The 26,948-nt window shown below is 42.8% G+C and overlaps 1 protein-coding gene across 5 annotated transcripts in view; it reads right to left on the bottom strand.

The window, feature by feature from the left end:
• Positions 1 to 26,948, bottom strand: part of PIEZO2 (piezo-type mechanosensitive ion channel component 2) — a 253,432-nt gene that overhangs the window by 24,564 nt on the left and 201,920 nt on the right. For 3 of the 5 annotated variants that reach the window (XR_826962.1, XM_010859074.1, XM_010859076.1), the window contains exons 27-36: positions 25,013 to 25,109; positions 23,877 to 24,036; positions 23,137 to 23,226; positions 21,099 to 21,220; positions 20,036 to 20,107; positions 15,788 to 15,894; positions 10,992 to 11,106; positions 7,173 to 7,232; positions 4,186 to 4,370; positions 2,865 to 3,031 (exon numbers count right to left, since the gene is read on the bottom strand). Coding sequence is in view for 4 of the 5 variants with exons in the window: in XM_010859074.1 (XP_010857376.1) it covers positions 2,865 to 3,031; positions 4,186 to 4,370; positions 7,173 to 7,232; positions 10,992 to 11,106; positions 15,788 to 15,894; positions 20,036 to 20,107; positions 21,099 to 21,220; positions 23,137 to 23,226; positions 23,877 to 24,036; positions 25,013 to 25,109 (1,175 nt within the window). In the remaining variant the exon portion in view is untranslated. The remainder of the gene's footprint in view (positions 1 to 2,864; positions 3,032 to 4,185; positions 4,371 to 7,172; positions 7,233 to 10,991; positions 11,107 to 15,787; positions 15,895 to 20,035; positions 20,108 to 21,098; positions 21,221 to 23,136; positions 23,227 to 23,876; positions 24,037 to 25,012; positions 25,110 to 26,948) is intronic. The other 2 variants (XM_010859075.1, XM_010859077.1) reach the window with 1 other exon arrangement.

Raw genomic sequence — 26,948 nt, 5'->3', positions numbered from 1 at the left:
TCAGCAGGGTGAGATCCCACTGGCTGAATCCTCAGCACCTGTCACTCGACACTCAGGGAGGAAACTGAGGCAGATTCAGGGCTGAGCTGCTACTGGGTGATCCCAGTAGCAGCCAACAGCTCAGATGGAGGCATGATTGCAGTTCACATGTGGAGTTTAACCCCAGAGAGGAACACCCCCTGAAGCTGTTGACATGGAGGCTCCTGGGGCACTGGCTTCCAGCCTGAGAGCGAGTGACCCAGCTGACCTTTCGTGTTACAGACAGCTGATTTACTGGATGAACATCAGCCTCTAGTGACTGCACCAGGGGACCTATTGTGTGCCGGCCACACAGTAGGTGCCCTTAGTCAGTGACTGTGGGGGAAGAAATGGAAACCATTCAATATGAGGGAGTGACCTCTGGGGTCCCCTTTGAGGATGGGGAATTTGAGGTGCTCATGGAACTGTTAAAGGGCTTTCAGGTTCTCAGAGCCATAGCAGCCCCCACGCCCAAGTGCTCTGCGGGGGAACACCCTGACTGCATGTCACAGCCACATGGCCAAGACAGGACCCAGCAATGGGAGAGGGAGGGGACAAGGTGAGCAACCAAACGGTCTCTAATAAGGATTTTAAAGAACAACCCTAACTCCTTTTGATGTCAACTCATCCTGAATAAAAAGAGATAATGGTGAGATGAACTAGAAACTCATTGGACATTGATTACCTGCCGGGGTTTAGATAAATCCCTTCCCCTTCTTCTGGGTCTCAGTCTCATCATTTATGAGATAAGGGAACTAGATCTTTGAGCTTCCGTACTGTTTCATATTTTCAGAGGTGGATCCCCCAGCCTTTGAGGAGTTTGCAGCAGAAAGAGGCTGTGCACCCTGACCTGCCCGATTTTCTGTGTGGAATCAATGCTCTGACCACAAAGTCCTCTTTACCTTGTTAATTCTTGGGTGATTTCTGCCACCACGCAGCCCGCCCTCAGACCCCACACTACTGGGTTATTTGCAGTGGATTAGCTTGTCGTCCAAGCCAGGACAGTTTTAAAACTGAAAGGGATGAGCAGGAGCTTTACAAAAACAAGTGACAAATCTAACTGATGTCCTCAGGTCATTGGAGCCATCCCAGGGGCACACAGCACACACTTCAAATAATAAACACTCTGCATGTATCTAGGAATGTTCCTTGGAATGTCACCAATGTTTCCTGAAGGAACTTTATTTTCTGGGAAAGTAGAGGATATCTGATTTCATACATCTGGATTTGAAAGAAATCGTGACTGTTCCAGTAAGTCAAACGGAACATAAGCACATTTGTTAGGTTCCTACTCTACTGTCTGCTGAAGGGAAAAGTGGGTGAGATGGGGCAGGTGGGACAACTCCTTGCAGGTTGGGTCCTTAAGGGGCTGGGCCACATAGAGCGTGTGGGTCCCCGCACCCCTGACGGGGGTGATGCTACCTGCCCCAGGGCATAGGTGTGCTGACGGCAAATGCCCACACCGGGGTCCCTCCCAGAAAAGACCACTGCTTCGTCAGAAATCAGCGTGGCTTCCTATGGACTCTGTTGCAGACACACAATTGTTTGGAGATTTGAAAGTTTCCTAAACAACAACAACAAAAAAATGGAAGTTTTCCTTGGCCTTTAAGAAGAAGGAAAATATGTTCACTCCCTTACTAAGGGCATAAATGACCAATATTGTGTCTCCCTTTTCTTCACATTACAAATAATGAGTAAAAGGACATTAAAAATAATTTTAAAGGTGTTGGTTTTCTATTAGTAAGTTTGTTGATGGATTGACCATTTAAAAATGTTGGAGTATTTTGACAGTCTTTGTTAAAAGGCAATCAATGAATTTTAATATCTCCCACCTCACAGGTTTTGACTATGGGGGCAGATTTGTCATCTTGGATCAGATTTAAAGGCAGTTACTTGATTTTGTTTTAGCCAGTCTTTGTTTTCTTTTTCCTCTTATCCCTCCTAAAGTTGTGGTTTACAATATTTACTCACTTTCTTAACTAACCATATTATCAGTTGTTACACAGCTGAAAGTTACTAATCCAGGAATCATGTATGTTTATTTTATGAACAACTGATTTTCAGTTCACGTTCTAATTTTCTGTTTGATTCACTGGGTTGAGAATTTGGTTCTGGAGCCACTATTCTTAAGCCAGGCTCATGCGTAAAATTCAGGAAGCCTGTGAAACGCCTGAAGTTCTATGGGGAAAAATGTGTAATTATGTGTGATTTTCCCCTTTGGGAACTAGTCTGCAGCCTCACGCACTGTCATAAGAAGTTCACATCCCTGTCAAATGGGGATGATAACAGTACATCTCAAAGGGTCTGTTAAGGAAGAAGTGAGGAAACCCCCACACAGTGCAGCCCCGGGGAAGGGTCAGTGTAGGGGCCCGTGTGAAGCAGGGGTGTGACCACACAACTCGGAAGGTGGGGCCCACAGAACCACTTCTCAAATTTTTACGATTCCTAATCATACAGTAAAATTTCTGAAAGAAGATGGAGAGCAACAGGTGGCAGAAGACTCTAGAACAGAAGATACTTTGTGGAACAGCGTTTTAAAGGCATTGAAGATGAAGTTCTCGATACAGTTACTCATTTTGTGTCAGGAGGCTCATCTGACTTAACTCCAGCTTGGAAATCCCAGTCCTGGGCCCGTGGGTCACATGGGTCTTTCTAATAATTTATGACTGATATCTGCTTCTCTCTGCTTGGACCAGGGGCAGCGATGCTCTGCTGGGCCATGCCCACGGAGACAGCCCAGAGCAGCTGGGCACTCCCAAGGTTCTGATTAGCTTGCACCTCTCCCATCACCTCTCACCTCTGTCATCCCTGTGGAAAGCAGCACCACTGTGGAGCACGTGCCCTACCTGGAGATGCTGTCATGGGAATCCAAGCTGTCCATCCTGTGGGCGGTCTGGGCACCTGCAGCAGTGCCAGCGTGCTCGTCGATGGTGTCCAGTCCCGACTCCCTGGACAGGTTCATGATGTGGTTCTGGTAGTACATGTGGATGCTCTCCCGGGTTGGGACGTTGCCCTGTGGAGAGGGAGACACTGTCACAGCCCTGTGCAGACGTCAGCGCTTCTCAGTACGGACAGCCCTCCGCCATCACACACACCTTGAGCAGGATGAAAAGCCAAGTTAGTCAAGCTGAGGATTGACGTCAACTCACTGAATTAATGGTGCCAGATGCTACTGGGTCATGCTGAACAGGGAACCCCTCCTAGTTTAAGGCTGAAGATGGTCAAATGTACAACTTGCAGTTATGAAATAAATAAACCATGGGGATGCAATGGTGACTAGAGTTAACGATACTGTATTGCGTATTGAAAAGTTATTAAGAGAATAGATCTTCAAAGTCTTCTTCACAATAAAATTTATAACAGGTGCAGTGATAGAAGTTAACTAGATCTACTGTGGTTATCATTTTACAATATACATAAATACCAAGTTATTATACTGTAAGCCTGAAATGAATAAAATGGTATATGCCACCCACATCTCAAAAAATAAAATTAAAAAATTAAAAAGGAATCCCTTTTCATATGTTGATAATTTTGCTAAGTGAGAGTAACCTTTCCAGCCGTGAACTTTTTTTTCAAATGTAACCTAGAAACCATCTATGCCTATGTTTTGTCTTAGTCACTCAGTCATGTCTGACTCTTTACCAGCCCATGGACTGTAGCCCATCAGGCTCTTCGGTCCATGGGATTTCCCAGGCAAGAATATTGGAGTGGGTTGCCATTCCCTTCTCCGGGGATCTTCCGGACCCAGGGATTGAACCTGGGTCTCCTAAGTTGCAGGCAGGTTCTTTACCTTCTGAGCCTCCAAATGTGTATATTCCTAATTTTCCCTATGAGAAGTTTCAGGCCAAACTTCCCAGACTAAAGCGCATGATCCTTTATGAGATACAACAGAATCAGTGCAGCTGGGAACCGTGGTGACGAGAGGTGACAGAGTGAACATGCTGGCCAAGATCCTAGGACTCTGAGTGTGTGTGTGTGTGTGTGTGTGGTGTGTATATTATCATTCTGAGCGTGGAAAATACTGAAATATACCAAAAAAGCAGAGGGGTTATGCAAAGACTGGAGAGGAAGGATTTTGTCTGAGCCTCTGTGGAGGTCTGGACCCTGGCTTTTAGAACTTTTGTGACTCGGGCAGAAGCGAAGCAGGGTCTCGAGCAGGGCTACCTTCTTGATCTCTCTGGTCAGCATGCAGCGCTCGATCCTCAGGACAGTGGAGATGTCGAGGTGCTCCCTGGAGATGGAGTTGAGCCACGTTGTGAAACTGTCCACGGTTGCCAGAAACAGGACCCAGGTGAACTTCAAAATATTAAAGATCCTCTTGATGATGTTGTCTAGGAGGAAGAAGAGAACTTGATTTAAAGGGACATTGCACCCTGTCATGGTGCTGTGTGTGGAGCAGTGGTGTTTTATCAAAGGCAGCCCTGCCTGGTTTTGTCCTTGACCCTGACATGGAGAGACAGGGCCGTGCTGGGGACGGGAGGCACTGGTGTGCACAGGCATGGAAGTGGTGGGCAGGGTTTTCCACACCTGCAGTGGCAGCACCCAAACCAAACTCGGATAGAACTGTTAACCTTTGGTCAACGTTGGGAGCTGCATTAGGCGTTACTGACAAAATGGAGGCATGGCCCTACACCCCCACCCTTTGTTCCGTAGGCACGGACCCAGAATGAAGGAGTTAGGCTTTGTGATTCTGACTTGTTTTTTCCTTTTCTCGGCTGAGTTGACTGAAGAGAATATTAAGGTGCTTATTGTTTTTGAGAGGAGCGTAAGAAGGCATAAAGCCTTCTGCAGCTGTGCTCAAAGAATAATTCATAAAGTTAATCACTGACATTTGTTTAAGGACTTTTACAAAAAAGTGTTCCAGGGTGAGCACACAGGCCCCAGCTTGAGGCCATGGGAGGGACTGCTATCTGAAGCCCATTTGTGAGAAAAGTGTTTATAGCAAAGGAGTTTGCTGAATTTAGGGCTTAGGAATAATTAAAATAGAAGCTAAAGATATAAGGATTGCTGTAATGTTAGCATATTCTACTATAGCTTATAGAAATTAGGGACTTTAGAGATATTATTAGCTAGAAGCCCTTTCTAAGAAATAGTGAGCTTAGGATACTACAGGCAAACAGGACTTAGAAAGATAAGAAATAAACTGAGGAGTGTGGTATGCAGCCCAGACATTAGCATGAGTTACAGGGTATTCACAAGGACACATGAGAAGAAGTAGATAAGCGAATTGCTGAGGCAGGAACTCCTTTTGAGGGGCAACAATGATTTATGGAGACAACAAATCTGGGTCAGTGGGAACTGAAAATATCAAACCTCTGACCTAATGCTTTTATAAAAGTATAAAAGAGAATCATAAGCTTGAAATAAACAGGCAGTCCAAGAAAAATGAGAAGCTGCCTCAGTTTCTCGCAGACACCGCCCACCCCTTCAAGTTGAATCCCTGGCTGCTGGAGCTGGACTCTGGCAGGTCAAAGCTTCAGTCGAAACAGGTCCATATAGAGACACCAGGTCTAATTAGAAGTACAGCCTGCATTCAAGGGTATTTGCTACTGGCCAGAAACAGTCTGAATCTATCCAAGTAATTGGCTCCTTTAATGCTTTTCTTGTTCTGTTTGTTCAGTAAGACTCTGATGTTTCCCACTACAGCTGAACTGTAGTTGAACACCTTTCAAAGGTATTTCGTACAGAATTCAGTCTACACACTAAGACTCTATCCAAACCCCTGTATCATCTTCCTCACATGTATTTAATGACACCAAGCTATGCTTACTATAAAATTCTGTGTGGTCAGTCCTCTCCAAACCATAGGAGCCCTGAGATGCCCACTGACCCTGGGCCACCTCCCTCCTCTTGGCTGTGTCTGGGACCCACCTGGGGAGCTGCGTGTGACCAGCTCACCTCCGACGCTCATCTCTACCCCCGAGTGGTCATGTAGATTTGGGAAACTTGGCTAGTTTTTCTCTGCCTTGGTTTCTTTCTGTGTTAAGTGGGGAAGAGGGCTTTGAGGGAGTTGAACAAGCTAATGTGTGTAAAGCTTATGGCAAAGGAGACAAGGTACTTGAAGCAGGGGCACTGTTACCAGGAAAAGGTTTGAAGGAATAACAGGGTGTTGCCCCACAGACAGCAAGACGATCGTCTGGACGTGGAGGCCCGCTTCAAGGACCGTGCCTCTGAGGGCTTGGAGAGCCTTTGGGAAGTCTCGTTTTGTGTCAACAGATGGCATCCATGGATGTATTTGTGTCCAGCACAAAAGAGCCTGAACACCTTGCCTGTGGGTAAGTGGTGCACCCAGGACTGCCAGCCCTGAGGCAGAGGAAGCCACGTGTCTGTGGAGCCAGAGAGGCATGTGGGTTCACTGCATTCAGAGGGTTTTGTTTCTCCTCTTTTTTTTTTTTTTCTGATGCAGAAATGTTCCCCCCAGTCTCAGGCTTGGTGAAGCCCACATGCCACTGGGCCTGGGCTGGGGCTCAGAAGATGTGAGCTCTGTCCCTGACAGTGTGGAGTCCTAAGCAGATGCACTGGGATTCAGGTTTCTTCGCTGAAAGGAGGAGTCAGCCCAAGCCCTGGAGGCTGCTCATTTCCCAGTGTACTTACCACTCATGCGTGCTCAGTCGCTTCAGTTGTGTACGACTCTGTGCAACCCCGTGGACTGTAGCCTGCAGGTGCTTCTGTCCATGGGATTGTCCAGGCAAGAATACTGGAGTGGGTTGCCATTTCCTCCTCCAGGGGATCTTCCCCACCCAGGGACTGAAACTACCTCTCACTTCACTCCTTTTCCATGACTTCTAAATGCCAATATTTTGGGGGGCCTCCATGCTGATGGTTTCCCTGGGACATTTATAATTTGTTCCAAACTCCCTTTCATAGGCATTTGGGTAAAGGACTTCACACATGGACTCTAATCTGACATCTCATCCCACAATGCAAAGGTAGGTCTCATTTTCAGAGTCCCTTTGCAATTTCACTAGAGATGCAATTTCACGAGAGATGCGATTTCAAGGGATGCTGATTATTGAGTCACAGTCCAGAAACAGGATTTAATTCACTGTTTCCAGGCAGCCTTCCTCACGCACCATCTGGGCAAGAAACATAGTCCCACTCCCAGCCCCCGCCCCCACCTCCCCTGCTGATGGGCATCTTCACTTTGTTACCTGGTCCATCAGACTTCTTTTTGACTGGCTCATCCTCCCGGTCTTCCCACTCCACAGGACCTGCCAAGAGTGTCCAAGAAACATGAGTTACATCCTTTCAGGGTAAATTAACACTGATGCTACACCTCTGGACTGAGAGGAATTTTATAATGAAATCTGGGACGTTCCGCCTATTTGAAGAGCTCCCAGAGAAGAGTTGTCAGAATTCTGAGCTTTCAGATTCTCCTCACTTGACTTCAGAATGAGTATTGTGGAGTTGGGGATGGTAAACCAAATTGTTTGGTCAAATCTTTCCTGCTTCCTGTTGTTTAATGGCCTGTGAGTTGAGAGTGGTTTTTGTATTTTCAATAGTTGAAAAAAAGTCTGAAGAAGAAGAATATTTTATGCATATGAAAATTATATAAAATTCAAATTTTGGTGGAACATAGCCATGCCCACTTGGGGACATACCATCCAAATCTGCTCAAGAAGGCAGGGTGAGTTGCAGCAGGAATCTACAGTGCAAAGCTTATCATATTTACTATCCAGCCCTTTATAGAAAAAGTGTGCTGACTGCTGTTAAAAACTATGAGGTTGTAATTTTGAACACCTTGAGGATCAAAATACAGAACCCAGAAACATACCTAAGACTAAATGGGAGATTAACACTGTCAAAAGGAGCATTTAAATTAATAGAAAAAGAAAGATTCATTTACCAAACAGGCTTAGCATAATAGATCTCTGCTTCAAAGAATAATAAAAATTCAAAAGGTAAATAAAATTAAGAGGAAAATACAAGAAAACATATGCATAACACCTGGGGGGGAGACTTTCTTAAGCAAGATGAAAATACAGAAATTCCAAAAAGAAACCTACTTGAGAGACCTACTTGACATCAGAAAAAAATTAAACATTACTTAGAAAACGTACACCATGAACTAAAAGATAAGCACTGGGTTGGAAAAAAAGATACTTGTAACACTACAAAAGGATAATATTCCTAATGTAAGTATCTCCTAGATTAATAAAGACAATCCAATAGAATATTATGAAATGTGATAAAAATGTTTAAATCTTGGATTTGAAAGTAAAATTTATTTACTTTTGTATTCAATTTTTTTTCATTTTAATATTTACCAAGAAAATTTGAAATAAAATGTTCAACCTTATTAGTTTCATTAGTCCATGGAATTCTCCAGGCAAGAATACTGGAGTGGGTCGCCATTTCCTTCTCCAGGGGATCCTCCCGACCCAGGGATTGAACTCAGGTCTCCTGCATTGCAGGCAGATTCTTTACCATCTGAGCCACCAAGGAAGCCACCCCTGCCCCCCACAAAAACCAAGAAAATATGAAATAAAAAATATTCAACTTTATTGGTTAGGAAAATTCAAATGAAAACAAAAGCTGTTTGTCATCCTTGAAAAGACACACGATAAAAAGAGTAGTAACAGCCCACAGGACAAAGCTCCAGGGAAATAGACATTCCTACACCTCATACAGAGGAGTTTAAATTTCTAAAATCTCTTGGGAAAATATTTATTAAAGTAAAAAAAAAAGCACCCACTTTAACCCAGAAATTCCACTTCTGATCATCTATTTTGGGGAAAGTGTGTGTTCTTCCTGCTTTTGCCATGCATTTAAACACACACACACATGACTACATATGAATTTTTGTGTGAGGAAATCCTTGATAGTGTTATTTATTGTGGCAAAAATTTGGAAGCAAATCTTATATCCATTAGCGATGGAGGAGTTGGATAAATTATGCATATCCATTTACAGAATATTTTGCAGCTATTAAAAAATGATGATATAGTTTTATAAATACTTAATTGGAGAAGTGTTCATGATACATTGCTAATGAACATACAGGAGAGCCTGTGCAGCATGGACTCACTTTTGAATCAAAGGAAACAGTACCTGCCCACAGGTATGTATACCCAGGAAAGGGGTTGAAGAGAACACAACCCCTGCAAAGATTTGGTGCCTTAGGGTAGCTTTCCAGGCTATACTGCATCCGCTTCCTTACTGCTTGACTTGCTACATCCTCAGTGTCTTAATTTTGCCTTTTTAAACCAATCAAGTAAAATAAAATGAAAGCTACAGGAGGCAGCAGGGAGCAGAACGGTCAAAAAAGAGAACAGCTTTGCCATTAGAGCTCCATTAGAAGTTATGTTTTCCTTTTCTTTTCTTGTTTGAATACATTTTTAATTTCACAAAGAATCAATATACACATTTCCTTTGTAAAGAATTAAAATATAACAAGCCTGAAGGTTTCTTTAATCCTACCCCTTACTCTCAGCCTCCCCACCTCTTCTGCCAGAAGTCACCACAGCAATTAACTGGCTAAGTTTTCTTCCCAGTCTTTTCCTTGTGCATTTATACACGATTACATGCATCCATTAAAAACGCAAAACATTGTCTGGAGGCACTTCGGTTTCGTTTCGTAAGTGGTTTCATAATGTGCATGCCAGCATGCTTTTCACTTAACAGTATGTCAGGAATTGTTCTCCATGGCAGTTCAAAGTAATTCATTTTGCTTTTTAACCTCCTAAATAGTATGCCGTAATATACTGGTCACATAATTTATTTGGTTCTTCTTTACGTGGACATTTAGGATATTCCAAATTTTCGTTAGTGATAATGTTTGATGAATATTGTTAGACACATGTGCTTGTGAATGTGAAAAAAGTGAAAGTCGCTCAGTCGTGTCCCCATGGACTGTAGCCCACTAGGGTCCTCTGTCCATGGAATTCTGCAGGCAAGAATACTGGAGAGGGTAGCCATTCCCTTCTCCAGGGGATCTTCCCAACCCAGGGATCAAACCCAGGTCTCCCGCATTGCAAATGGATTCTTTACCAGCTGAGCTGCCAGGGAAGCCCACGTGTATTTGTGCTTATGTGCAAATATTGACTCATGTGAAGCCACACACCTGGAGGTGGGAGGGATCCCCAGTAGGAGACACACACTTAAATTTTCCGATTGACATCTGCTCTCCAAAGTGGAGGTGCTGTTTACAATACCACAGACACGGACGCCTCCTCTAGCTCCAAACAGAGCACAGACGCCTCCTCTAGCTCCAGAGCTATGTTTACATTCTTGCTAATCCAATCGATTAAAAAAACAGAATGTCAAAATATTTAGTTTACATTTCTCATATTGAGCTACTTAGTGAAACTGAGTTCCTTTTGGCTGTTTCTATTTTCTGATCTTGAATTACTTTTCATACCCATTCATTCATTGGGCTAAATTTTTCTTTTGCTGACTCTCAGAAGTTCTTAATATAGCCAGAACACTGATCTTTAGTCTGATACATAATAAAAACATTTTCCCTGAGCTCCCCACTTGCTTTTTAACTTTGTTTTGGTGTGTTTGTTGTCATTTCCTCCCCTTAGAAACATGTTTCTATCATATGTTTTTGAATGAATTGATAGTGTTGAATACAGCAGTGGTACATATGTTCCATTTTTGGCCCTTGACTGCTCTTTAAGTGTTCTTTCCCTTTTTTTTCTTGATCAAATTTCTAAAGGTTCATCTTTCTTATTTTCCAAGAACAGCTTTTCACTTAATGATTAGGTCGTCTTCTATGTCTTTTTGACGACTTAATAGCCACCTAAAAATTATTATTTTGCTTCTACTTTCTTTGGGGTTATTTTGCTTCTATCTCTCTTCGCATTTTATTAGATGTACCTCAACATAAATTCATGTTTTAATTTATTCCAAGACCTGAGAAAGGGCAAGTAAAAGCCTTTGTGTTCTTTAGACATTAAAAATTTCATTCCTCCCAAGCTTGTCCCTGGTCCGATGCCTGTCAGCTGCAAGCCCTCTCCATCACTCACCCTCCCCGGATTCTTTTCTCCTTCTTTTCTGTTCTTCTCTTGCAGATCTTTTTTTCTCTTTGCGCCTCTGTCGGAGTGCTGTTTTAGGGTCAGTAATCCAGGCTTGATAAACAAACTGAAGGGAGAAAGTTTCATTATTTTCTGAACTTTTAATAAATTGAATTAAAGAAAAAGGGACCAACACCAAGCTTCCTGACTTTCAGAAATATATATTTTTTTTCTCTCAACATGAATTAAACCTCCCTGTCTTACACCTCTCAATATACTGAGCTGACCAGTGCTCACTGGCCATGAAATAAAATGTGAAAATAGATGTTATAGGCATGTATTTTGTTCAGTATCAGACAATCATGAGATTCTCTAGAACCACGAATGCCCACTTCTCCCCCATCCTCCCATCCTACTATATCTCTGACACTTAGCTCCTGATTCCCTTGTGTGACACATACTAGGCATAAGCTAGAAGGCTGGCTAAGTGTCATTCATTTTCTCCCGACACATATAAAGTTTGAGTCAAGACCGAAACATCTTTTGTTCATTTACTTTGGGAAATTACTTTTGCATGTTTGATACTCTCTCTTGTGAGTAACAACTATTACCAACAACTTGAGAAAGAGCTTTGTAGATTGATCAGTATTTGGAGAGGAAAGATACTGTGCTGTGAAGGTTAAGAGGTTATTCCAGAATGGGTGGAAGGAGAACAGGGGAGCTTTAGGTCACCTTCTGTCATTTTCATTCAAGAGCTGAAAACAGTTGCATTAATACATGACAACCAGTAACCACAACAGAGCAATTTTGAATGTCCCGCCCACCAACAGTGTCCCAAGTCATGCAGAAGGAACACAAAGAAAACCCTGGAACGCAAAGTCAGCCATCCACAACCATGAAGCCGGGCAGCATGCTCAACGTGCACCCACGAACACAGCTGGTCTCAGGGAAGCTGGGTTTCTATCATGAAGATAAAGGAGGAGGGGCACTTGTAAACCCCAACACTTTCATTTTATTCTATAATACTTTCAGATTTCTGAAATCCTTGAAAAACACAGTGTAAACAAACCACTGGCATCATAGAAGTGAAGGGGAGTTTAACTTTTCCATCCATGGAAATGTAAAGGTGGTGGGTTACTAGGTCAGAGCATTTCCTCACAGGTAGAAATCTGAATCTTACGGGCAATTCACACACATACAAGATCTGTATAGTTTCTGAATAATAAACCCAGGAGTCAAAAAAGTTATCCTAGTTTATGCCAGAAACATATTTTGAAAAGGAAAAGCAAATTGCAATTTGAAGCATAAGCACCAGAAAAAGGAATTTATGGTTGATGTTTATTGAGCATGTTAACTGGAGATTCTATTAAGAATATCTCTGAGGTTTAGGTCGTTAATAGGCAAACTTGCTTCAGCAAAATATTGATTCTTTAAAAGAATCTGAACTGCTAAATGAAAGAAATTTTCAGGCTTAAGAAATACATACTGTGACATTTCCTTAAAATAGTGTTATTACAATATTGCTTTTGGATAATGCAAAAATGCCAAAGTGGAAAATAAGAAAGTGATTCAGGATTTGTGAGTGTACTACGTGTACAATCTTTTGCTCTGAAGAAAAATGAAACTCCTAGGAGACAAGAGAGGGGAGGAGAGAGCAGGGGAGGGTTTAGGACAGAAATGAAGGTATCTTGTAGAAAGGGCTCTGGCCACACCGATGATGCCTCATTAAAATGGTGTTCCTGGTTCTACATGTGGTCCTTCAATGACTGATCCTGCTGGTGTTTCCTCGCTGAGATGAGTATTTGAAGAAAGGAGGGAAGGGGAGGATCTTAGGACAAGTCCTCCTTTGTAGGAAAATGACCTTCATGTCCATGTTTGGAAGTACAAATATTTTACAGCTCCAGGAACACTGGACTGAGGATCAGACTATTTCTGGGAAAAGTTGGATGATGAAGGAGGAAGAGGAAGCATCCCAATTCTTACTGAGTTAAGACACTGAATTAAGCTTCTTTCTGAAATGTCTCAATTCTGAAGTCTCAGTGGTAACTACCACCCAGTGTCATGGGTATCTCTGGAGAACAGACACATGAAGAAATAATCTTGGGTAGAAAAACACACGAAAATGTGTATAAATGACATCGACTTCTCCGTCTGCTGCTGCCACTAGCCTGTACCCAACTTCATCTCAGAGCTCACCCTCAGTGATTTCATCTTAAATATCAGGGAAATGGGATTCCTTTTACTGAAAACTTCTTACGCAAAAAGCATTTACTTTTTGAAATAGGAGAGGACTTTATTGAAGTGGAGATCTGTAACCGAAGTTGGTTAAGTTTTCTAAAATGTTTTTTAATCCAGTTGTGATCCAGAACTTTATGTTGTTGGTAAGAAGATAATTTTTTAAACTAAGACGGGGAATAATCACATTGTAATCTTTCATATAAATTCTTAAACATGAATGGAAAGATACATAGGCAGTCATAAAAGGGGAAAAGAAAAGAAATCCAAGGAAGCAGCAACAGAGAATATTAAACTAGAACTCAGAAACCTGGCGTTTTAAAAAGGGAAGAAACCCAGGGGTCTAGACTGTGCTATGCAAGGCAGAGCAGCTTTTAGGTTCAACTGAGAGCTTGAGAAAAATCTAGAATTTCAGGTCCCTCTGGACCTGATATAATTTAAATAACCTGCGTTTAAATAAGACCCCCAGGTAAAAGGGGAGAAGCCTTGGTCTCCCTTGCTAGCCACACCCTTGTGGAGCATTTTGCTAGTGTAAATGTATGCTCCAGTTTAAGGCAGGAGAAGCGGCTTTCTATAAAGCACAAGAGTAGTGAGTCACTATTTATGATTTCCAATTATGAAATGACCACAGGAGAGGTAGCTAGATACTTTCTGTTGTGTGTTGGGTGAATTAACAAATAACTGGAGCAGTTCATTCAGCAGTGTCTCTGACAATGTGGACTGTGGAGGCTGGGTGGACCGTCCACAGCAGCTCAGGCCAGTGAAGAGAGACACTGAACTTGGGCAGAAGATGCCAGAAGAGTCCAATTTAGGAAGATGCAGGCTTAACTGGGAGCCTGAAAGGAGACGGAGCAAAACGAGTCGTTTTTTTCTGTTTGTAATTTTACCAGCTTTCTGAGAAATGGTCATGTTTTGACACATCATATCTGATGCATGCAACCATAGGTGACCCTTTTAACATGAGACGTGACTTAGGCAGAACTACAACAAGATTTGTATCTGCATTTTCTCTTTCTATTTTTTAATCAGCTCTGATGCTGACTGAAAAACAAGGATCACCATAATAAGGAATTTGGCTTCTCAGGACGATTTTTGGAAAAATTTGCCCAATATTTTAAATTCTTCTCATTCCTTCATTGTAAGATGTATAGAACAGGGAAAACGCAGATGTGGGGCAGCAGGGGTCTGCCCATCTAAAGGTCTACGGAGCGGAGGGCCACACACCACACATCAGTAAAATGTCAAATACCTTTGCAGCTCTGATTAAATACTGAAGAATAGTTTTGGGAAGTTTAATGATAGACTTTGGCAAGGCTAAAATGGCTGATGCAAACTTCCCAATAGCTCTCTACAAAGAAGGACAAAGCAAGAGTAATTAGTAGAAAAAACCCCCCAAAACCGATCACTTAATATAAGACATCAGTACGAGTTTGGCTCTACAATTATACCGACTGGGTTAAAACGTGCTCATCTCTGAATGTGTAATAAAATGTGCCCTGCTTGTAGGATAGGAATAAAGAAAATGATTTATCATTCATGTAATCTGTAAAAATGGTGAAGACGACCCGCTCTCTCCTCTGCTGCCTGATGAGTGAGGATTAGAAGGAAACGCGTTGGAATAAAAATAAACAAGTCATTAGTGTTGAGCAAGCCAGCTGCACACATACACACGCTGTCATCAAGAAACACACGCGGGCAGCAATGGGGCAAGTGACAGAGCATCATCAGAGCCAAGTGTCCCCGCAAACAACTCAGTTCTTCACTTTCACTAGGGAGACAGGGTGGAGGTAAGCTGCCAGCTTGGGAAGACCCGGCCAGTAAGCAGACACTGGCCTCGTGGAGACATCATGAGACTGGCCAGATGTCCATCTGTGTGCCTTGTAGTCTAACAGTGGGGAAAGAACAGCCCTGTGTCTGCTCCCTTGTAATGGAAATCTACCGAGTTTTCATCCCATATGTAACTCTACTGACAAGCCCACATCTTTAACAAATACTGATGATACAATTGCTGGACACACGCTACTAGGCTGGTGACTCATGTCACCAAGAACGATACGGCAGGTTCTGAAAAAGAGAGGCAGTTAAGTTGAGAACATCAAAACTGGGCTGGAGGTTTTTATGATTTTAATACAGTCTAAAATCTTTAGAAGTACCAAGGGAACTGATTTTCAAAATTCAAAATGACTGTTTTCAAAACAAAGCGAGGATTTTATTTTCATGGTCGGCTATTTCTCCTATGGAACTGGAACTCCACTCAAGTGATCCAAAGCTTGAAACGAAGTACACTCAGGGCAGCCTTAATTTTGTTTAGAGCACCAGAAATTTTTTTTATGCAAATGAACAGCTGGCTGGACCAGTGTCCTTGCAGGAATTCTGGCAGTAACAATTGCAATGCTGACAGCAAGCGGCAGAACAGGACAGTGAGAACCACGCGACTTCAGATGTGAACTAGAACCTCTGGGAGCCACCACGCATGAATACGGCAGAGGAAGTTGAGGCCTGTGGTCAAGGTCTGTCAGAAAGAAAACCTCTTCAACCAACCAAGGCTGTGATGTCCTTATCCCCATAGTTACCTGGAAAGCTGACCTCCGGGGGGGCTCTTCGTCTTCCTTTTTTAATTCTTCCTCTTCTTCCTCTTCACTATCCGTTTCAAACAAATAGTAATCTCCACTCCTGACCACTAAGTAAAACAAAATATGTACTTATTTCTTGGAAGAAATATGAGACAGTTTGGGGTGTATTTATGAAATGCCCCCCAAAGACACATAACCTGTCCCTCAAAGGCATCAGTGGGGACGAGGAAACAGGAGATGAGGAGACCTCACTCTGGGATGAGCTACATGGTCTGCGGAGCACCAGGCCTCGTCCAGGCCATGGAGGGGACCTGGCTGCTGCTGGGTTCATCTGGCATTTTCTTCCTTCTTCACAGGAAATTGTACACGGATACACCAGATCAGGCCTGGAGCAACTAGTTCTGTTACCAAGATGGCCGAGAGGACTGAAAACTATCATCATGTCACAGTTCAGCACTTTAGGACCTCAGACAAGCTCAAAGTGAAGCAGAAGCTTCAGCGTTGCCTGAATGGGTACAAATTGCTATGGCAGAGCCAATAGGGATGATTAGGGACCAGGAGTCACGTGTCACCACCTTCTGCTTCACTTTATACTGTGCAGACACAGGCCATAACACAGGCCGCCAAGACATTTGAAAAAGAGTTTTTCTTTATATCACATATTATCATGAGGAGGAAATGGGCAAATAACATAAAAAAAAAAGAAAAGAAAAAAAAGAAAGCACAATCACAAAAACACCACCACCACACTCTGGCTCTTTCTACTCATAGGCTAGGACAGAAGGAGCCAGGAGGACAAGATCCATACGGTTTAGCACTGTTAGGCTTCTGGTCAACAAGAAGCCCCCCAGTTGCTTGCTGAAATTTGAGGAGAACTGTACTGACCACAAGACACAAAGCACAAACCATATGGATAGTCCTTGCCTGGCATTTCCCTTCCAAAGACATATTGTGTCTTAAGCACGGAGACAGTCTAGAGAGCTGAAATGTTCAGAGAGCTCAAGAAGTTTGAGAATGGAATCTTTATCAGTTTGATGACTATTTTATCAGAGAAAAGAGACCCAGCATGTGCATTTCTGATGCGACAAGAACTGCACTGTCACTGCAGTAAAACATATGCATATTTCCAAGTTATATTAGAATTTTCAAATGCTGAGGTATCTTTTGGATGACATCACGTGATGTCTTTAGGTATCTTCTGGACTTATCCACTGTAAGGTCACAGGAAACCTTGGCTTGTTGAAAATTAGTTGCTATCACCAAACATGATAGTGAGTAATTTTGCCCATGTTTTCAGACATATCTGAGACCTTCATCCATGAAGATGCAGAATGAATGAATTGGGCCTTATATCCTTGAACAGAAGCACTGTGATTTGTTATGTTTATTTTGAAGAAGGAACCAAGCCCAGAGGACTGGGCCCAGGCCTGAGGAAATAAATGCAATTCAACATAAGGTAAGAATAAGCAAGAACGAACCAAAGTCACAGCATTACGTTGGACCGAGATGGAGACCATGAAAGTAATGCTTCAGATAAGCTCAGAGATTTGCTGGAAAGTCACACGGACTTGACGTCACGTGGTCATTTGGTAAACACCGAGATTTCCAGGACTGAACATTTTACCCTCATTATTGGCTCTAAAATCAACGATAGCTTCAACTGTATTCAATCATACCTTCGAGAACTTTTGTTCATGGGGCCACTGAAGTCAGTTTTCATCATAAGCAGTTGTACATTGATTTTTATTGTTTGAAAGATGCTGCCAATTTGTATGGTACATGTGCCATTAACACGTTAAAAATGGAAGAAAATGTTTTAAAAATCTCCTATTCCTTTATAAATTGTCATTGAAATGAAACTTAGATAATATTTCCTGAAGTTCTATATCTGCTAATAATAAGTAAAGAAGCTCTTATATTTATGTTTGTGAGTTCTGATAGGGGTCCTGCCTCCAGCCTGGGTCTGTGTATGTACCATGGACATGGATGCTGACAGCTGGCTTTTAAAATCCCACCACCTGTAACACCAGGGACTTGGTCCTGTATTTCAGATATTTGACAACAAAGTGAGGCTTGTCACCGATTCTGCTGTACAGAACTGATGTGGAAACAAGTGCGTCTCACCAGCATGGAAGGTATCATTGAACAGCAATGATGCGATGGTCTGTGTGCATATAGACATGGAACTGGGAGGATGTCACCTACAGAACATGTTAAGAGTGCAGATGCTCACCAGTAATGTGAATAACACAGCAACATTATTGTATCATCAGTGAGTTTGCAAAGGGTATTCCAAAGACACTTATTCTTACACTTGGCACCTCTAAGAAATATTTAAAAGCCCAATGACTCAAGAGATGGGAAAATGGGCTTTCAATAAAGTGCTTCTAAATCTAAAGATAGGTTTTGGAACTCGTCATTGTCTATAAAATAAGCCACACGTCAATTCCTTTCCTTTCCTCCCCAGCTTGTAAAAAGAAGTATCTGATTCCAAACTATGAATGACACATACCCCGGCATCATTGCACTGGAAGTTTTATAACGAGGCACAGGTAGTGTAATCCCAGCCTTCAGGAACTTGATATAATGAGGGTGAAATGAATCAGAAACTCTAAAGTCAACAACATTCAGAGGAAGTTCTTTCAAGGATAACCAACTCATAAGGTGGTGACCGAAGACCATATCCAATTCCTTCCAAAATGCAATGTTTACACGAGCAAAGGAAAGTCTCATGATGACCACAGCGGGCATATACCCCCAGTTAAAGGACAAAACATCAGTATGACACCATTTTGAAATGGATAGGTCTCTCTAAACTAGCAAAGGGCCCTTTAAAAACAGAAAGATTGGCACAGTTTACTTGTGACTTGATAGAAACTGGCACACAGTGTCCGCACAGGAGACTGTTGGCATGACTGACACGCCAGCAGACAGTGGGTCACACAGAATTCCAGCTTGAATCTTTGTCTTTTGACTTGAGCAGCAGATGAAATGAAACTCTTTAGAACTCATGAATTTTTTTCATGCCATAATGCTAAATTCAGTATTTGGGATTACATTTTATTACATCCAGGTATATGGAGCAAAATTTGAATATCGCTTCCTGAAATTGGCTTGCTGATTTTAGGAAATTATTTCTTGGGTGAAAGGCCAAAACCAGATCTAAATGATGGTAAGAATTAGGTGAGAGAAAGGATTCTGACTGATTTCCTATTGATTCTGAACACCATCCTGTTGACGTTAGGGACCTTGTGATATTACTTGTCTGATTACATAAACTGCAGTAATCAAGACACAATACAAGATATAAAAGTCTGCAGACATTACGAGTAATCTGCAAGATAATGAATAATTATTCAGTACTCTAACAAATTCAAAGTGGGCCAGACTGAAATGGATCATTCCATTAGAATATGCCATTGCCAAGAGTAAGTGCTACATCCTTTGCTAAGCAGAGCAGGCATAGCCGCTGCATTTCGCAATTACTAATTCTTTTTTTTTTTTCTGTGATAGGGTGAAACACACCAACTCTGTGTGGCTATCGAGTTCTGCTTTTCCAAAACCATCATCTGACTTTCCTCTGAAGGGTCCTGTCTAAGCTCTGGTGACTCTGAGACCACCCACACATCAGGTGTTGGATTTGGAGGGTAGTTTTAGAGCTTTTTTGAAACTGAGGAGGCAGGGTGAGAAAGTAACTGTCTTAAGGTATCCCCATCTTTGTGCTTAATAAATTGCCAACTACCCTTACAAAAATGGAATCAATGCTCTTGGAATGGCAGAGTGGTGGAGGCAGGTGGGGGGGTAGGTCATTCACATTCACACCCAGTGCTTTTCAAAGAGGGTCATGGACATTCCAAATACAATGATTTTCTTTAAATTCAGAGTTCCAAGAGGAGCTGAAATGCATTTTCAATAAGGGTTTTCAGCCATGGAACAAACACACCTCAGCAGAGCTCTGGACCTCAGAATCCGATAACAAAGCCATCAACCCCTCTTCCCTCTCTGAGCCCATGGGTGGTGCTCAGGGACATGTGAGCCACATGGGAGTCGGCTGACTGCTCTGGAAGATTCCATCTGTCATGCTCAGAGACCCACAGAGATCACAGTGTTTCTCCCCTCTGCCCCTCCTATCAAGTCACAAGCATCAAACCATGCATGGAACACATAGGTCACGGGGACGCCTGAATTCTGGTCAAGGATATAAGGGTTAGAATCGATGAAATCGTAAGAGGATCGAGAAAAACCTACTGGAAGCATGATCAACCCAAGGCCGCCACCACTGCTTTTTTTTGCCCTTGGTTTTCTGTTTGTCTGCTTCTCCTAAAATAAAATATGTCCAAATATTAATTCTCAGGAAGTGAGAAAACAAATTTTGAAAACCACGCTTTAACAACTCAATTGTCAAAATCTAGACATATTGCAAAAGTACACCACCCAAGGTCAGGAAAAGAAATTCTACTGACTGAACATTTACGTGGTTCAGCAGTCAATTCCACAAGGTAAATATTCAGTATTCTATTAACAGAATGCCACATTTTCACTTTCTTTTTAGTGACTGAGGGCATATAAAAACTATAAGAAAATGATTGTCTGTCAAAAATGCATCCCACATTGAATTTTCCATAGAATTAACAAAAAGAAGCACTACCCAGATATTATAGAAAAATTTAGTGGCAAATAATTTGCTAAAATACGTACATTCCAATAACCAGAAATATCTCTTTTGATCATTTTAATGCATGGTTGGAAAATATCAATTTATTGTTGATAAACAGATACTATGCACTGGAAGAATACCATGTATTATTTCTCCATTCCTTTCAAATAGAAAAGCATGCAAGCATCTTTAAGAACTTTTAAACTTAACTGGATGTAACAAATCTATAATTAGATATAATAAATATATATTTCATCTCAAGTTTCACTGGAACAGATCATAATTGAATATTTTAACTACTGTTATTCAGGGGCTTATGTATTTAATTTTTGTATAAAACTTATAGAAATCAAAGACAACAGTAACCACATATCTTCCCTAAAGGAACAAATGAAGCCAACTCATTCTATTTTTTCCAGAAGCACATGTCCGTGAAATGGAAGCTAATTTATATTAAGGTCATCTTGCTAAATATGGTGCTATTCATAAAGTCATGGATTTATTAAATATGTACTTTCTGAAACAAACACATTCCACCTACAATTGGAACATAAAACTAGAATGAATAGTAATGTTATTTCACAGCCCTACCCTATATCATGTTTTTACTCAACATCAAGGTACTTGAGTGAAGAAGGAAATATTTCAACATACTCTCGTCATCCTCTTCAGAAACTTTTTGGAGATCTTGGCCTTCCCCCGACTCCTGGGTCAAGCTCAGCATCCTCTCCTTACCCTTTTTGTATTTCTGTTGCCTGGCCTTGATGCGGTCCATCCTGAACAACAAAATAGCAGCAGCAATGCCAAGAACACGCCCACAGTTACCTACACACTTATGCACACAGCCTACACCCAGTTACCTTTACACTTTTACGCACACAGCCAAAATCGTGAATGGAGTGGCAACAGTTGGGACTTGTGGATGGTTGCTTGTTAGCAACAAGTGTCTCCTTGTTTCTTTTATTCTCCCAGGTTTTGCATTTTTCTTTAAAAGAAAAATACTGCCTACCTCATATAGTTGTGAAGATCAAGTGAAAAGACGTATAAATGTAAAAACTGTTTTGTAAATAGCAAGTTGCCACTCAAACAGTCTATCAGACCCCAAAACTCTCCTGTGTGTCACATCTAATCTCTTACTGGATCTGGGAAAATATTGTGTTGTAGCTCTTTGTCATTTATTTAGGAAGTCTATTCAGAAATTGCAGTGTTGAACTTCATCTCCCCCATATGTCCTCTTGAATGATATAATTTCTTTTATTTTTTTAATTAAAAAAATTTTTTTTGGCCACGCTGTGCAGCATGTGGAATCTTAATTCCCAGATCAGGAATCAAAACTCTGCCCTGCCCCTGCAGTGGAAGTCTGCTGGACCACCAAGGAAGTCCTAAAACATTTCATTTCTTGGTTTCTTAACATTTTAAATGTATGGCCCAAGTTTTAAAACTAATTTAAGTGACATTTCTGCTTTGGGCATCTTAAATAATATTTTATTTATTTGTTTGTCTTTAGCAATGATCATTGCCTTCATTCTTTTTTTTATTCTGACTTCTCATTTAAGGAAATGGAAAAATCCAGTGATATAAATTATACTAAGAGGTCTCACTTATGGGAAATTAGGAACACATACTACATATGGGTTCAAATTTGCTATTTCTCTACAGCTGATTTAGATAGCTAGAAACAACAATAGCAGTAGCTATACCATATTGTACTTTCATTATATATATTTTATATAACTCATATCTTTGATTATGAAAATAACCATGCCATGGGGTAGTGTGATTCATACTGACAAATATTTTTTTTTGCACAGGGAAAGAAGCTGGGAGATGAGGTCAGGATGGAATGAACTAGTCTTAGAAACTCAGGGAACTTTCCTGGTGGGCTGACAGAGTCTCTCCATTTTCCTGGAGAAAGTGGCTAGGTTTTGAATTCTATGGCCATCAGCTCTTAAACCTGGCCCCAAACATGTGAGGCACTAGCCTTCCACAGAAGTTCCACTTACTGCTAGAGATTTCACTCCAAGAAAATAATTATTTTCAGTGAGCTAATTTAAAACAAAAAAGACTTCTCAGATCTCCTGGGTGGAGTTAGTCCATTACTTGAGTTCTCCAGGATGGCGTGCTGGGACAGGAGGCCGTGAGCTGGACATGGAAATGTGGGTGTATTTTTAGTGCCAGCTCCGGCTAGTGTGGGTTTTAAGTCATCTACTATGTGCGTCAGCAGCTTCTCCCCAGACTGGACTATATTATCTCTAAAGATCCTTCTGAAGTAAGAACCCCATGTTCATTCGCTTCACCCACAGACACGATGGACTTCTCTCCGAGTTAGAGTCGCTGGGAACGACCCTGTCTCATTCACTAGCTTGTTTAATATTTACCAAGATCAGGCAGAACTGAGTCCTAATCTAAAACAGGAAACTGGAATTCAGAGAGTTCAGAAACCTGCTGGGGGCTCGAGAAGAAGCATCTAAACTAGGACTGACACTGGTCTTGCCCATGGCCGCTCTTCCCCTTGCTCCCACTCCCCTGCATACTCCTTCGGACAATTTCCACGTCAGTCAACACGGAGCAAACGCCTGGGCACGTGTGAAGGTCACCACAAATGGCTTCCTCAGGGCTTGGGGCTCTCTGGGAGCCAGGAGCTGGTGGGACAGGATCGGGGGAACCCCAAATGAAAGGGAAGCATCCTTACTGCCTCTTCAGCTGGTCCATGGACTTTTTCTCCTCCTCGATTCTGGCCTTCACAGCCTTCACAATGGTGGCCTGGAAAAGCTCAGCCCCTCTAAAGGAAAGCCAGAAACAGAATGAATGAGCATTTTTATCGGTGTTGGCCACTTTCCCTGACAACGGTTACTAAGGGAGAGAAAACATTTGCAGGGGGAGGGGCGCGCTGCTGCCTGGAGTCTCTGGGCTGGAGCTGGGGGTCCCAAGTCCCATCTAGAAGCCCCATCCTTGTGGACAGACTCACACAGCCTCTAGCCTCCCCTAGGGAAAGGGGCTCCTCCAGCTACACTCTGGAAGGTAACCGATGAATATGTTTTTCTCTATCTTCAGGAGTTTCTCCTTAAAATGGAGGTGGCAGAGATTGGGGAAGATGCACTAGACTCTGGACCAACATGGTCTCTGCTTCTGTTCTGACTCAGAAGGCCCTAAGGAACTACTCCAGGGCTGAGGTCTGGACTGAGGGGCTCAATGTCCAGTCTGTCTTTGAACTTTGAGGGTATCACAGTCCTGGTAAGGTGTAACTCCCTCCAGAGTCTTCCTCTTTACTCTTCTGTTCTAGATCTTAAAGCCTTGGATCACTTCTCCTGGAAGGAACGTGTCTTAATTTCTTGTGGGTTCTACAAGCAAGCTCAGACGGCAGGCCGGGTACAATGTCACTTCCCGGCAGGTTTCTTAGGAGAAATCCCTTGATTCCACAGCCTGACCCACCTGGATGCCAGGATCTGCGAGGCTTTTATATCTGCCACCACGTGCAGGAAATAGTAACTCATGAACACTCTTCTCTGCAGCAGCAGGAAGGCAAAGCATATGCTGTCCCAAATGATTCCCGCCTCCCCACTGGGCAGTTTACAGGAGGAGTCATCATCAGCTGGGGGAGGGGAAAAGAAAAAGAAAAAAATTACATTGAATACCCATTTTCATTGTTATTTTATAAGCTCTGTGATACGATCACACAGACATACAAGCAAACTTCCAAGGCACTGAATCCCTGTGAGTGGATTTATTTGCAGTCAAGGGCACAAACTTCAAGTCTGGTAACAGCACCAGTTCATAAGGCTGACCACAAGTGAGCTCTGGATACTCTAGGGCTCAGCAGGAAAGGTCAGGGAGAAACTGTATCTGTATGTCCCAACGCCAGAGGATATCTCGGCACAAACAAGACATGTGCTGGGAATGGGCCCTTCCCAGGGCAGCCAGCAGAGCAGCCACAGTCTACTGGAAGGAGAGGTGCCAACAGCACGTCTGACCCCAAATCAGAACAAGCTCTAGTGCCTTCTTCATCCTCCTACCAGAAGGCAGGGCGGGGCCGGGTGAGGGTGGGGGAGCACCAGGTTCCAGGCCCCATGGAGAACAGAGGACAGTGGTGCTGTCCAGGGTTCTGACACAAGAGGCACAGGGTGGGAACCGGAGTCCCGCCTCCAGCAGGGAGGGAGTCTAACTGCAGACACCCTGTTACTCCTCCCAGCTCTCCACCCAGTGGGGTTTCTCTGAGCTTCAGGGTGGGGGGTCTGCAGGTAGAGCTCCTCTGATGACCAAGATGCCCACTACAGCAGCCACAGGTGTGTGTGGGCATCTGTGACCCTTCCCATCATAAACATAGGAAGTTCAGGGAGTTGCTAAAGACCTGCTTGGGGATGGGGAAGGGACATTTGTTGAAGATCAAAGATTATCTTGAGGGTGGGGTGTTCCAACCACAGATAGCCTGGCAGCGCCAGCCCACAGCTCCTTGAAGAGACTGAGTTGGGTGTCCCTTCATCTCCTTCCTTCAGGGGCTTTGGCATAGATATTTAAATTAGAACTCTCCCTTCTGTCCCTCCGTTCCCAAATCTGCTTTTCATACTCACGCATTTTGTAGCCCTTGACTGTACAGGCCAGGCTGAATGCTTGGATCAACCAGCAACTATTTTGAACCAATTTTTCAATGTAGCCACATGCTCCTATCTGAAAAACAAATGGGAAACGAGTATCCTGAAACTCTGCACCCAGAAAACAAGGTTGATGTCTTGCAATCCCAACATGTGCAGGAATTCCCTGCGGCTCAGTGCTCTGATGGCTCCTAAAATCCAGTCCCACTCAATAAAGCGCTTGATGCTTCGCTTCTGGGAGTTAAACCCGAGGAGCAAGCAGAAGAAGCCTCAGCATGGTGCTCTCTGCACTGGGAAGTGCCTCTCTTTTCCAACAGGATACTTAGAGCATCATAGGAACAAGCCTGACTCTGCAATAGCCAATGGGTGAGCACTAATCCAGGACTCAGATTTGGGCAGAGACAAACCTAGACAGCATATTAAAAAACAGAGACATCACTTTGCTGACAAAGGTCCATATAGTCAAAGTTTTGGTTTTTCCAGTAGTCATGTACAGATGTGAGAGCTGGACCATAAAGAAGGCTGAGCACTGAAGTATTGATGCTTTTGAACTGTGGTGCTGGAAAAGACTCTTGAGATTCTCTTGGACAGCAAGGAGATCAAACCAGTCAATCCTAAAGGAAATCAACTCTGAATATTCATTGGAAGTACAGATGCTGAAGCTGAAGCTCCAATACTTTGGCCACCTGATGTGAATAGCCGATTCATTGGAAAAGACCCTGATGCTGGGGAAGATTGAACGCAGGAGAAGAAGGGGACAACAGATGATGAGATGGCTGGATTGGACATGAGCGAGATCTGGGAGATGGTGAAGGACAGAGAAGCCTGATGTGCTGCTGTCCATGAGGTCGCAAAGAGATGGACACGACTGGGCAACTAAATAGCAAAACAACAGCAAAGTGAAGACCAGGTCTGAAATCTGGGTTTACAGAATAAATGAATGAATGAGTGGATTCCACAGTCACACACTCTCCAGGAATAGCTGTCGGGAGGGATCAGCTCCCAGGTGCTGGTCTCCACCCATTGGACTGACTTCAGGAGAAAGAGTGACCTCCTGTCCTGCCTCACCCCCTGCCCGACAACTCTCAACACCACCCCACAGGCAAATACGCACTGCTGGAGTCCAACTGAGGAACAAAAATCACTTTTACTACCAATTAGAAACTTACAATTCTCATGGACTTGAGAAAAAATAAATTCTTCAAATACACACTCATGGTTACATAGACTTGGCTTTGTCAGACTTCTAAACATAGCAAAGCATGTGCCTCCCCTCACCCAAAGTCAAATGCTTTCCAGTAAAATTGCCTGGCAAGTTCATCTTTAAGTGCTAGGAAGGGGAGAAGTAGGCAGCCATAGTGCCTACATCACTGTTCTTTTATTTTAATTTTAATTGATTTTTTAATTGGATGATAATTGCTTTACAATATTGTGTTGGTTTCTGCAATACATCAACGTGAATCAGCCATAGGTATATGTATGTACCCTCCTTCTTGAAACTCCTTCTCACCTCCCACCCCATTCCACCACTGTTCTTCTAACACTCTGTCAGTTACAGCCATGAGGGGCAGGCCCTGGGATTGAGTCTGAATCAGAGCTAGAGGTGGATTAACTCCTTCAGATCCTGGAAGGTCACTGTTTAATTTCTTGACACAATAAATAGCTTGAAAGGTATCTTTGTGGCCTACAAGATTTCACATGACTCTGGGATGATGCATGGGCAGTTTATCCACCAGGAAAGAGCCACACTGTGGCTTGCAAGGTGGAAATTTAACAGAGAGTCGGCCTTGTTCTGTGGACAGGAGGTGTTCGTCTCAACCCTGAACTATCTTAGCTGTTTTTAAGTCAAGATGCTAGTGCTTAGAGCAGCCACGAAGCTCCCGTGTCCACCCGTGCATCAGGGCACCATAAAACA

This window comes from Bison bison, unplaced genomic scaffold (genome assembly GCF_000754665.1).
Source record: "Bison bison bison isolate TAMUID 2011002044 unplaced genomic scaffold, Bison_UMD1.0 scf7180017864453, whole genome shotgun sequence".
Lineage (NCBI taxonomy): Eukaryota > Metazoa > Chordata > Mammalia > Artiodactyla > Bovidae > Bison > Bison bison.
The sequence above is the reverse complement of the archived record's forward strand: the minus strand, read 5'-3'. Positions and strand labels throughout refer to the sequence as shown.